General features: G+C 46.8%; 1 protein-coding gene across 3 annotated transcripts in view; it reads right to left on the bottom strand.

The window, feature by feature from the left end:
- PDE10A (phosphodiesterase 10A) overlaps window positions 1–13,480 on the bottom strand; it is a 151,079-nt gene that overhangs the window by 40,171 nt on the left and 97,428 nt on the right. For all 3 annotated transcript variants that reach the window (XM_059699876.1, XM_059699874.1, XM_059699875.1), the window contains exons 3-5: window positions 11,029–11,057; window positions 10,140–10,260; window positions 9,183–9,232 (exon numbers count right to left, since the gene is read on the bottom strand). In XM_059699876.1, coding sequence (XP_059555859.1) covers window positions 9,183–9,232; window positions 10,140–10,260; window positions 11,029–11,057 — 200 coding nt within the window. The remainder of the gene's footprint in view (window positions 1–9,182; window positions 9,233–10,139; window positions 10,261–11,028; window positions 11,058–13,480) is intronic.

Raw genomic sequence — 13,480 nt, 5'->3', positions numbered from 1 at the left:
CCGACCTGCAGCGGGTCAGTAACAACGGTCAGAGGATGCGGCTCCGTCCCTTTCCTGGAAGCCTTGCTTTCTCAGAGCCTTGTCTCATCTCACACTCAGTCCCTCCACTCTGTGAACGGGCCGCCTGCCACGCGCCTGTGACGGCCGCGCAGGACAGGGGTGAAGACGCTGCTCTGCACGCAAGTTCTGGACACGTCTGGAGGCACCTGCCCGTCAGTTGACTGGGTGGGAGGGTCCAGTTCTGACATCATTTTCAAATAAATGTTTTTAAAAATATGATCCACTATTTTGACTAAACCAAATCATATTTCAAAGAACTACCCACTAAACCAGAATCAGAATCGCTCGCCTATGGGCATCCCCTGGGCGCTGGGCAGCACCCTGGCATGACTATGTATAACTACACACCCTGTGTGAAAACCGCTGAGGCTCAGGGGATGTCTCCCAGCCGGCTTCCATCTTCGGTTGGATTGCTGGGACTTCCAGGTGGAAGGCCTGGAGCATAAATATCAGACCACCTCTCACGCCAAACACGTCCCTCTGAGCTCAGGCCACCCCTAAGCTGGCTCTGGGCAAAGGCAGGAGTTGGGTGTGTTTATTAACTTCTTAGTTGAGTGGTTTGCAAGCTTTGTAATGTCAGAGACCCCTTTTTCGCATAAAATCTCATCTATAATCACAAGGAAGTGAGCCGCATACACCTGGCCCCTCCCCGAGCGGGAGCAGGGGGAGGAAGGGTGACGCCACGGCTGCCTTACACATCACCTTCCCCAGGGGCAGCTCCGCGCCAAACATTTCCATTCACAAGAGCATCTACCTCAGTCAGGGCAGTGCTTGCGTAGTATTGGCTATTGAGTATGTGCCTGTGAAAATATATTTTAAGTGCTTCCATTTTAAAGTATTTAAATACAAGTTACACACGTTAAAGATTTTGAACATTTACATGGCTCTATAGAAGATGATGAATAACAATCGCACCCCATTTCTTTTTAAAGAGGCCAGGAATCAGAATCCCTGTCTGTAAGTGGCGGAGGCGGCCAGGCCTTGGCTAGACCCACTGCCTCTCGTCGCAGTAATTCCGTGTGCGCCGAGACTGGGCGGAGCGCAGAAACAGGAGTCAAGAACAGGAAGAGATGATTTCAAGACAGAAATTCACAGGATACGGTATATTTAGCTCGAAGCCGTGGTTTTCCCAAGCCCTGGGAAGTTCATCAGGAGGAGATGCCGGGCCGTGTCCCGTCTCTGCCGACAGGCTCAGGAAATGAACTGCAGGTGAACCGCGAGGCGCGGACGGCTCTTGAGCTTCCCGGCCGGATGGAGAGTCAGTTCCCCAGCGAGCACCTCTGACTTACTATCGCGGCGCTGACTTGGTTGCTTGTCATTTTGGATGACTTTGCTCTATGCGCATTAAGAATGGGTTTAATAATATCGTCACATCATATTAAAACAGGATAAAAAAGCAAGTCTGAAAAAACGATTTAGTGGGAAACAGAATAGACTCACAATCTATCTTAAATACCTAATGTTTAATGAAACGGGAATGTGTGATTCATTACCACCAACTAAACTGGCAATTCTACTTCCCTTGTTCTCATTTTCCTTCCCATATGCAATTCAAAGGTCTCTTTATTCATGAAACTTCATTTTATGGGAAGGCTTTAACTCACAACCAGTTAAACTTCAGAAACTTTTTTAAGATGAAAAATTATTTAGCTGTGCCGTTATTTTTCCTAGGAGACACTAGATGGCGCTAGGTAGTAAATGAACTTGGGTCCATGAAGATGGCAGGAGCTCACACCCACCTGGAACTGGAAGTAGGTGACTTTGTTTGCACATTTCTTAAAAATAAACCTTCTAAAGTTGATTGCACAACTGAAAAAGCCACATAATTACTGTAAACTACTGGCTCCAAACTGGCTGCTAAAACCAACAGGCGAACAGCTATCTAGGAACTTGCTTGATGTATTAAAAACTATGAATGTATTAGTGGACTCTACCGGGTGTTGAGCTTTTACAAAGAGCTCTGATGGCGAACACCAGCACACTAATGATAACACCATGAAGCATGCCAGGTACCGACCAGCTGGGGCATGTGAGCAGGCATCCAAGAGAAGAACTGTAAGACGACCGAGGGGTGAACTGAGCCATCTTCGTCGTGGAAACACTGGTTTTGTCCCACAGCGTTTCTGGAGCAGCTGGCAGTGACGTGCCAGGCGCTGCTCTGGCCGGAACTCGGCGGCACCGCTCCCTCTCCCGGCTCCCAGGTCCCACAGGGTCACTTCTCCTGCCCCAAAAGGCCTTCGTTTCCCTTACCTCCTGAGCACGGTCTTCCAAGCTCTGCTCACCAGGCCAATCAGCCAAGCTGCTTTCCATGGACCCACTCCCAGCACCCCATCCAATGCAGGGACTCGGGGCACCGCGGGCTCCTCCCTGATCACTTCAATGCCACGTGCGGGGATTTAGTGTGGATTTCCCCGTTTCCCTTCTGGCTGCACGTGCCTTGATGACAGGAAGGACTTGTTCTTTGCCTTTGTCTGTTCTGCATGTAGCAGCGTTTTCTGGTACCTTGCAGGTGTTTACAGTGGGATGATGAATGAATAACATTCCCATAACATTTAAGCAATGCGGGTTAAATGAACGCTTAGGAAATGTAAGACTCTTGTCAAAGTCACCAAGTAGTGAACTGCACTCACAAAATTTGCCTCCAGAATCAAACTCCTGTGAAAACCTATGTAAACAGTGTGTTGAATAAACGTCCTGCTAGTTTTTAGTAAAGCCTTATTTTAGCACTGTTTTCAATGTCTTCCACTTACTGGTCTACGTTTTCTATCATTATTTGCATTAAATAGAGTAACTTAGTTTCCTCGAAAACTGTCCATTTTATTTAGACTTTCACTTTTATCAGTCCAAGTACCCTCTCATATTTTCACTGTTAACCACTGTTTTGTTATTTTTAAAATTACTAGGCATATATAATGGTTTTCTCTTCTTTGTTAATTAGGTTAACAGTGGCTTATCTTAAAGTACTTGGGAATTCCGTGTGTATACAGATTTTTTTTTTTTCTGTATCCATAGGTTAAACTGGTAAATCCCAAGAGGCAGGGATTTTAACTGACGACAGTGCTTCTGGTATCCAGGACAGGGTGTGATCGAGTCCAGTAAAAAATGTGTCCGAGCAATATATCCACTTATTTTTGTTCGCTTATTTATTAATATCCTTTAAATATTACTTATTCACATCCTTAAAGTATTAAACATTTTTATTTATTAATGTTCCAAAAATGAATAAAAATGTTTAATACTTTAAGGATGTGAATTTTCCACTGTGAACTAAGTTTGTTCACAACTTTAGCAATATTGCAATCCAAGTTCATCAACATTGTTCTCCAAATATTCCACTCACTATATTTGTTTTCTTTTCTTTGTTCAAAGAGTAAGTGGGCTTATTGTTAATGTTTAAATAGAAAGGTTTAATTTCCTTGTTTTCAGCCATTACGGGGATCTGAACTTCTTAAATAGGGGCTACATACATCAATGTAGGATATGACTTAAAGAAAGGGAGCCCCGAGTCGGTAAATCCTAAAATAAGATACTGAATTAAATACATAACGTTTTTGATCTGTCAGCAACTAAAAACACACCTGCATTGCCTGCCCATTTTCTGTGACTGTTTTGTGTTATCAATTTCAATGTTCCAATGTTTACTGTGTAAACTTCGGGGGAGCTCGACCTTCACTGCAGACTGAGCGCTCCAGGAATCAGGTGACCTCCTTTTCCCGCCTAACCCTCCTCTCCCTCCAGTTCAGCTCTGCTCGTGCCCTCGTGGCACGTGCTCTCTCTCCTCTCATCTCTCGGGGGCAGGTTTGCTCCAGCTGGAAGGTCCTTTCCCACTGGGCCTGCTTTGTCGACATGTCCCGCTACAAAACAGACGGAAGCCGTGGGGGGGTTTAACCTGACTTACGTTTTTTTTTTCTTTTAATAGGTGGACCTATTCTACTTGTAATTTCGTTGTGGCATATTTTTATAATAAGTTTCATAATCATGTTTGATGTTTTATTCTTAGTGTTTTAATACTATTTAGCTTGTTTTCTATAACTTTGTGTTTTCTTTACATTTTTCCTTTCTTGCAATATTAATGCAGATATTTAATTATACTACTGAAACTTCTGATATATTTAAATATTATTTAAAATTATGTTTCTTGATACATCAATTTCAGAAAATTATTTCGACTCATTCTCATTCATGAAAAAAAGAATACTTTTATAAGTATAAGAATTTTATAATTCCTTCCATCTCTATCTCAATCCATGGTACATATTGATCTACACTTAAAAATTTTATCTCTGTCTATTTAGATTGCATGTTGTAATTTTGTCACCAAAGCATATACATTTTGTTTTCAAAGTAAGTTATTTAAGAAAAGCTTTCTAACTAACTATGATTCAAAATCCATCCTCAATCTTTAAAAACATTGATAAACTTTGTACATGGTAACTTTCATGTGCCAAAGGAAGGAACGTAAGGAAATACACATGCATCTGCTCATCTGTGCAAGGAAGTGTTTTATTTTATTTTATGGGGTTATCGGCTTACATTGCAGAAGTATGTCAACATCTGTTGCAAGCAATATGGCAGATGAGATCATTTGATGCTCCTGAAAAGAACAACTTTAAAATGATGTAAAGGCGGGTGTAGAAAAATCTGCAGATCTTTTATAATGCAGTGCTGGGCTGAGGAGGAAGGAGGACCCACAACCATGGAGAAGGAAGTGTGGACAGGGATTCTGCACGTAAGCCAACCCCAAAATGGAAGTAGCAACCAAAGCTCGCCATCTCGACGTTCCCTCGGGAAAGCCGCCTGGGGACCCGAAGACGAGAGGAAGCCTGGTCCTCTCCAGGGAAGGCTCATGGGAGACCCTGCCTGGGGCCACGGCCGGTAAAGGGCTGCCCCAGCTGAGGCTGAAGGGCAAACACACTCACGGCCGCGGGGCCCCACCCGGAAACCAGAGCCTCCTGCATCTAGTGCTGGAGCCAGAATGGAACTCTCCTCTGAGAAAAGTAACTGTGCGTCACGTGGGCGGAGACTGGACCATAAACCGCTTTGTAGAACGAAAACAACTCAAGTAGATGATTTGGTTTAAATGGTCTTGGATTGGCCACGCCTTCCTCGGGTGACAGGCAGAAACAAATACATAACCTGTCTCTAGGAAAGAAACCGCAACATGAGCTTAAAGAAACAAATACAGACCTAACCGGTTTGGCTGTGGATAGAGCATTGTCCTGCGGACTCAAGGGTCCCAGGTTCGATTCTGGTCAAGGGCATGTACCTTGGTTGCGGGCACATCCCCAGTAGGGGGTGTGCAGGAGGCAGCTGATCGATGTTTCTAACTCTCTATCCCTCTCCCTTCCTCTCTGTAAAAAATCAATAAAATATATATTTTTTTTAAAAGAAAATAATTAAAAAAAAAAAGAAACAAATACATAACCTGTCTCTAGGAAAGAAACCGCAACATGAGCTTAAAGAATACCCACTGTGGCCCTAACCGGTTTGGCTGTGGACAGAGCACGGCCTGCTGACTGAAGGGTCCCAGGTTCGATACGGGCCAAGGCCAAGACCTGGGTTGTGGGCTCGATCCCCCAGTAGGAAGCGTGCAGGAGGCAGCTGGTCGATGTTTCTCTCTCATCGATGTTTCTTACTCTCTATCCCTCTCCCTTCCTCTCTGTAAAAATAAAAGTATATATTTTTTTAAAAATACCCAATGTAAAAGGCCCAAGGAATAATACGATTCATAGTTAAAAATGGGAAACATAAAACACATGAGGAAATGTCACTTTCTATAAAAGATGGGAGAAATGAAAGCCAGGAAGCTGTAAATTCAGAAAGAATATAAAACAATATAAAAAAGGTATAATTCATCTATTTCAAGAAATAAAAGCTAAGTCCAGGGGATAAAACACTATCATGAAGGACTGAGACAAATGGAAAACAACCAAAAAGTGACTGTATCTAGTCAATCTACAGAGATGACACAGACCAACGTGAACCCTTTCTCCAGACACAGCTTCTTTACAGAGCATGTGAAACAGACACATTCAGACAGGCAACCACGGCTTCCAGCACAGGTTCTCGTTTAGGGAAATCCCAGGGGCCAGAGGAAGGAGGACTCCAGATGGGAGAGCAGAGACGCAAGAAGTGAGAGCAAAGGGCAGCTGCGGACACAGCTAAGGAGACACTCAGGGGAACTTCACAGTGTCTCCCACCCACAGAAACCGGGCTGTGAGGCAGCCAGGGCCTCGCCCCCACGTCGATTACACAAACGGGAAAATACAGCCACCCCCCCCCCCTCCCATTCACCTCCCAGGAGACCAGCCCTCTGCCTCCATGAAGCTTATGTTCTACCACGCAAATCACAGCTACGCGGGCAATGACAGCCTCCCTGAGCTCCGAGAGGAACCAGGTGCCATTAGGAAGGTGTAACACGGTGTGACCCAGGAACCCATAGAAAGCTGCCGTCTGCTGGGACCCCTGCTGCCACCCCAGGGGTCCGCCGTGGCACAGGGCACAGCTTCCCTCAGGTGTGGGGACAGCAGAGTGCAAGGCCCGGGGCCAAGAGAGAACACAGCACATCAGCTGACCTCAGGAGTTCAGGGCAAGGAGCCAGAGGAGTGCGGAGAGGATGTGACGTCATCCTCGACCAAGTTACAAAGGTGGATGACGAGTAGAGTGAGAGGGCCCTCATCTCCATGGTAACAGCTTGGCTCCTGTGGCTGCAGAGCGCTTTCTCCTCACAGCAGGAGGCTACTTCCTGGAGGTCGGCGTAGAAAGGGGCCCACAGACCAGCAGTGCAGACACAGCGCAGTAACTAAGAACCTCGCTCAGCTGTGCTTTCACTTTCCACCCGGCCGGCGCGGCTCCGGGGTAGAGCATTGACCTATGACCCAGGAAGTAACAGTTCAATTCCAGGTCAGAGCACAGGCCCAGGTTGCAGGTTCGATCCCCAGTGGGGGGAGTGCAGGAGGCAGTCGATCCATGATTCTCTCTCATCATTGATGTTTCTCTCTCTCTCCCCCTTCCTCTCTAAAATCAATAAAAATATATTTAGCCCTGACCGGTGTGGCTCAGTGGATAGAGCGTCGGCCTGCGGACCCAAGGGTCCCAGGTTTGATTCCGGTCAAGGGCATGTACCTTGGCTGTGGGCACATCTCCAGTAGGGGGCGTGCAGGAGGAAGCTGATCGATGTTTCTCGCTCATTGATGTTTCTAACTCTCTATCCCTCTCCCTTCCTCTCTGTAAAAAATCAATAAAATATATTTAAAATATATATACATATATATTTTTAAAAAAATACAAATGAACATGGGTCCAGAATCTCGATCCCCACTCTGAGAGCCCAGCCCTTCTTGGGGCTCCCACACACTGTGACCCCACGGCCTCTGCGGCCGTCCTACCCACCTCTGCCAACCAGGTCTCCCCATGGTCCTTCCTCTGAGCAGAAGAGGCCTCCCAGAGCGGCGGCCTCAGTGTTGGGGTTCCCATCACTTCTTTTCAGGTGAACAGCGGAATGCTGAGGCCCAGGTCCAGGTTTAGCAGAGTCTGAATGGCCCAGGGTGGGTCACAGATAGCTGTGCCTGAGAGACGGGTGGCACGGGGACAACAGCCGGCGTGGCCAGCCCTGCGGGTGCAGCCCCCGGGGAAGGAGTCGGGAGAGGCAGGCTCCCTTCCACGCGGAGCGCATATGCCCGGCAATAAATAAGAATAAATGCAATCATACCAGAATTTTCTAAAAGGAATTCTCACTTTTTAATAAAACTCCCAACATTTAGAAATAAAAGTTTAGAATGGACAGAACACAGTGAGATCATTGTTTCTTCAGCGTCTGAGCCACTCCAAGTGCCGGGCTGGGAATGGAAAGCAGGTGGCGGCAGCAGTGGTGCCTGGGTAATGCCACTCAGTAAGCACTCTCGGTGGTGCGGACACGAGCGGCACCAGGAGAGACGCTGGGGAACACCGAAATGGCTGAGCAAAGGTCCCTGAAGCCCTTCCAGGCCCGGAACGGGGACTGCAAAGCAGAGCGCCCAGGCTGCGGAGGTGCGGGGCCCCGCGAGCTGGGGAACTCGGCCGTCGGCACTGCCTGCACCGGCTTTCCTGCCGGCCCGGCTGTGTGCCCACGAAACCACCACACACCCTCAGAGCCCTGCGTCTCCGCTCCCATCCCCGTTTTACGTCACGTGAATGGCACAGGGCCCTGCGGATCACCCTGCAAAAATACACGCCAAAGCTCAAATCACACGCCTAACGCACAGCAGGAGTGTGCCAAATCCATTCGTAACTGAGCTGCATAATTTAAGCTACGAGTGTAAGTATCGTCAGCTCAGAACATCCTCCTAAAACGTGTGTGTTTAATGCCGCAACAACACTGAGGCCGGGAACTGAACACCGTGAGATGCTCTGCAGGACGCCCGGTGAGCCAGCCACACGGCCGGTCTGCCCCCGAGGAAGGCAGCGCAGCCACGCCAGGGCTGACCCAGGCCCACGCAGCTCAGGGAGTCACTTCCTAGAAACTCTCCCAGAACTCTGAGTCGTCTTTAACAATCTCGAAGTCACATTTCATTCTACTTCTTAAAAAAGGTTCTTTATTGAGAGGGAGAGGGAGACGCCTCAGTGTGAGAGGGGAGCATCGACTGGCGGCCTCCTGGGCCCCCTACTGGGGACCGCGCCCACCCCAAGCCGGTGCCCTGCCCTGGAATCGACCAGCAGCCTCCAGTGCAGGCGGCTATGCTCCACCAACTGAGCCACACCAGCCGGCGCAAAAAACCACCTCACATGTTAACAACGCGGAACTTTTGTTCTCACTTTATCCTGCTGCAGATTGTGTGCAGAAAGGGCGGTCCACAGGGATAAAGTAACTTCTTCACAAAACCATCATCTAGAAATGTCATTTGTAAGGTAGACCACACACCAAAACCAAAGCAACCGATCAATTATAAGACTTTACACATCACTGCTGCCATCTGGTAAAATTCTCGGCTGGTAACAACCACATGTAGAAACAAACGGTAAGATGAATTTCAAGCACTTCATTCCAATATGTCTATTACGTTGTTAACATCACAGTTTACTTTTCTAAAAAGCTTATAACATTTTCTTAACTAGGGCGCCAAAAGCTAAATGTAGATACTTACATTATTGCACTCGCCAAGGAAATACAGTGCAAATCCATCCGCTTTTGTGGCTGCCAAGGCAATGAGAGAGGAAGAGACTGATGGGAACAGAAGACACAGCACGGGAGCCCTCGAGGCCAGGCCTCAGCACCGAGACGGTCAACGGGTTTCTAACAGTCACCGGCCGTGCAGCAAACTGAACAAAATGGTCTATGGCGTCACTCATTTACATAATTGGAGCGTTTTCATTTACTTCATCAGCCATTGCAACGTTTAAGATGAGCAGTCAGCATACTATGTAATAATGTATTGTCAAACTTGAAAGTCAGAATTATTGAAAAATAGTTTTAAAATCTCAGAGTTGTATTTAATTTTTAAAGTATTAAAAATACTAGAATTGATTTTCATAATATTGAATAACCAATATAAGCATCAGCCAAAAAGAATTCTGCTCGCATCTGCATTTCCTCACTGAGGAGAACGTGACTGAACTTTTCTAAAACTGCTTCAGGGTCGGCTGACGGCAGCTCCCACAGCAGCGAACATAGCAAGGCTTAGAGGAATGCCCCGAATTTAACTCCTTTCCGCCCGTGTGGCCTGTCTCTACCGCAGCTTTCTCATCAGTCAGATGGCCATAATAGTATATAAAGTTGTCACCTGCCCAGATAAGTTTAAAATGCTGCTTCTTCCTTAAAATTAATGACTTCTTGTATAAATGTGACTTCGTTCAATAAAACGCTACAAAGAAAGCCAGGTTTGAATAGGAAGGCACAGTACATTCCATTAAACTTCAGGCAGATGCTGGCTTTGGAATTCGGACAGTTTCAGAATAAAGTATTTTCACTTCAAATGTAGCCCACGAGTCGAAGGAAGCACATGGCGCCCTCCGCCCCGCAGCAGCCATGGCTGCGCCCTTCTCCGCCGGCAGCGGGGAGCGGCCGTCTCCGTCCCCCGTCCCCGCCCGCACCGCGGGCTCACCTGTCCTGATGATACTGCTCAGCTCGTACAGCAGCAGCTGGTTGTCCCCGCCCGTGTCCAGCCGCTGCTCGATGTAGCTGTTCAGTTCATACACGACTCCCTGCATGTTCGTATCCTGGTACTTCAATAAAAACATACACGGCACCATTAAATAGAACAGAATAAAAATCCCTTCATTCATAAAACATCCTCTGTACGGCTTTATACTCTTACACAGCACGGTTTAATATAGTCTACGGTAAAACAGGACCAAGTATAACTGCCATGAGCTCCTTAGAATTAGCACAGACCCCATGCACGCCTATTTATATCGAATGTCACCAATCGCAGCTGTGTTTCTCAAGTTTTACATATGATGCTGCCAGCAACCTCATCAGTGGAAATGGTCCAAGTCTGCCAAGTGAGCGAGGCATCATAAGAAAAGCCAGCCTCACGCAGCACCTGGGGGAACCGAGTATCACCGTCCGGCCTCTGCCTCAAGGCGGCTGCCACCCGGTCCCACCCCCACTCCACCCCCTTCACGGCCACTGCAGTCAGGGCCGTCCCACGGCAAGTCCAGGCCCTGGGCTCCATCCAGGGACCAGGGACACGGCAGGTAGGTGGGGCCTGGGAGAAGGTGGCAGCCGAATCTGCGCTGCCCCAGCACAAGCCACACCGGGTCTTCTGAAAAATCACTGAGAAGCAGGCTCTTAACAGCAGCTTCCCTGAGCTCCAGCACACTCCCCTCGGCCCCTTCTCCTAGCACCAGCCAGGGTGAACTTGGAAAAGAAAATTCTGTCACTCGCGGCTCCCGCTGCACACAGCCCTCTGATCCCTTGTCCTCAGCCCCCTGACCCTTCAGCACGGCTTTCCCTGCGGGGGTGGAAGAAGAGAGGCTCCCCGCACTTACCCTGCTGACTTCCTTAGGCACCGGCTCATCTGGGGGAGGGAGAGGAAGGGAAAACACAATTAGAGCTGGGCGCAGGGTCATTCCATAAACAGAAGGCTTCATTGCAATGCTTCCTTGTATGTAATCTAAGAATCTGGGTCTTAAAATCTGTAAAGTAAGTGTTAAACATAGTAACTATAGAGCCAGATGTACACATGACCTTTGGAGAGACCTGACATGACCCGAGCTGCTTGGCACCTCACCATCCCCTATCAATGGCTGTACTGCAAACATGGCTGCACTGTGGCTTAGTCAGATACGCGCACAGAAAAGGGTGTGTGACATCTGCGATCCTCGACACAGCACAGCCTCCGCGAACAGCGGCCGCGCCCGAGCACGGTGACGTCGGGGCGGGGTCCGGTCTGAAACAGGACAGGCCCCTCTCCCTGCGGGGCCGGCTACATGGCAAGAACAGACTGTGTGACCAACAGGGCACAAGAACAAGCTGGCCCAGGCCCCATTTGAAGCCACTGGCTCTGAGTGTCCCAGCCCAGGTCACTGGCTCTCACACAAAGAGTGTTCGTGTGGCCCGCCCAGGCCCGCACGGGGGCAGCCTCTGGTTTACACTGCGGCTCTCCAGGTCTGTGGAGCCATCAGGGAAAAGGCAAGGATGCCCACTTGCAACACTTCCACTCACCGCAGAGCACAGAAGTTCTAGTCAGAGTAATTAGGCAAGAACAATAACCAAAAGGCATCCAAATTTGAAAGGAGTAGTAAAATGATCTCTGTTTGTAGTGATACGATCTCACAGGTAAAAACCTGAAGATTTCACACAAACACACACAAAAAACCACTTAGAATTCAACAAAGTGAATGTATTCAACAAGTAGCAAGATAAAAGAGCGAGCACACAAAAACCAGATGCATTTCTATACACTAACAACAAACAATTCAAAAAGGAAACTAAAAAATTCCATTTACAGTAGCTTCAAAAATAATACAGCACCTAGGAATTAGCCACGGAGATGAAAGACTGTGCAATGAAGTCCACAGAGTATCGGTGAAGGGGTGACAGGAAACAATGAAGGCACTGCCCAGTCAGGGACTGGAAGGCAACGCTGTAATGGGCCACAGGCACCTCCATCGTTTATCAGATAAAATCCGCAGGGGAGCCTCTCTAGCAACTGAAAATAACATTTAAAATAATCATGGTAATAGAGTATTTCTCTTTAGATTACATACATAATTAGTCCCTTTACCATGTTCAAAAGCAACAAGGCCATAGCAGAATAAAATTACGGCTACCTTTAGAGAATATATCTTTAGGTACCAAAGAACGGCTCATTTTCTGTGGTAAGCAATAAATAAATTAGTCTAAAGACTATAGTTTCCAATTAATATAAAGCCTATATTTTAACATAATGTGCTAAGAAATACAACTTCATCTTGCTATCAACCCTGTGTCAAAATTAATCTCATAATAGACATGAATGCTTTTAAATTATTTATTCACTCATTCAATCTTTTATTCATTAAGTGAGATTTAATGTGGCCCATTATGTCCAACACTGCAAAAGATATTAGAGACGCAGCCAATGCATGGAGAGCTCTGTTACTAAAAGGGATTAAATGATTCCTTCTTAAAATTTAAAAGCTAGTACACAAAATCTCTCTCTATGAAATGGAAGCGAAGTAGGATAAGTATGACATAGGGGCACTTTTCACATGTATTAACACCAGTCTCAGACAGACTCAGAAGACCACAGACCTCTATCAGAGTGAAATTCAAATCTCACCAGAGACAAAAACATGAGGTAAGTTGGTCAACACATAAAAGTACTCCAGTAAAAGCAATTAACGCCAGCGTTTCTCATTCGAGGGTGTGACTTAAGACAGCACGGATGTCACTCAGAATTCTCTGAAGCTGGAAGCAACTGAACGTGCTTCAGCAGAGAAATGGATAAACATCACTCGGCAGCGCAGCCACATTCTGCTAAGGATTCAGAGGGGGGCCCCACATGTCAATGTAGAGTTGTCTGATCCCAAATATATTTACCAAACGTTCTAATATTGCTAGAAACACTGTCTTCTAAAAATCACGGCTTTATTCAATCCACAAATTATGGAAGCAGAGCAAATTATTGAGAGTAAATAGAGAGCACAAATGAAATGACAAAAATACATCACTGGAATCCAATAAAAAATATTTTCCTACTGAAATGGTAAGGCTGGGAGAAGTATTATTAACAAGCCCACCTCAAGCAATTCTCATACATATTGAATTAGGGAAGTGAATATATGGTTGCTCATCTGTTTTAGACGAACTCTCTAAACGAAAAGCATCAGCTACACTCTCAAATGCGGAGTTTTGACTATGATGGATCTAAGGACCCTGGGCTTTTAAAACCCTGAGCCTGAGATCGACTGCAAAAACATTTATAATTTCCTGAAGGCAGACCCTTCCTTTCATCAC

The sequence above is a fragment of the Myotis daubentonii genome, chromosome 6 (genome assembly GCF_963259705.1).
Source record: "Myotis daubentonii chromosome 6, mMyoDau2.1, whole genome shotgun sequence".
NCBI classification, from domain to species: Eukaryota; Metazoa; Chordata; class Mammalia; order Chiroptera; family Vespertilionidae; genus Myotis; species Myotis daubentonii.
The sequence above is the reverse complement of the archived record's forward strand: the minus strand, read 5'-3'. Positions and strand labels throughout refer to the sequence as shown.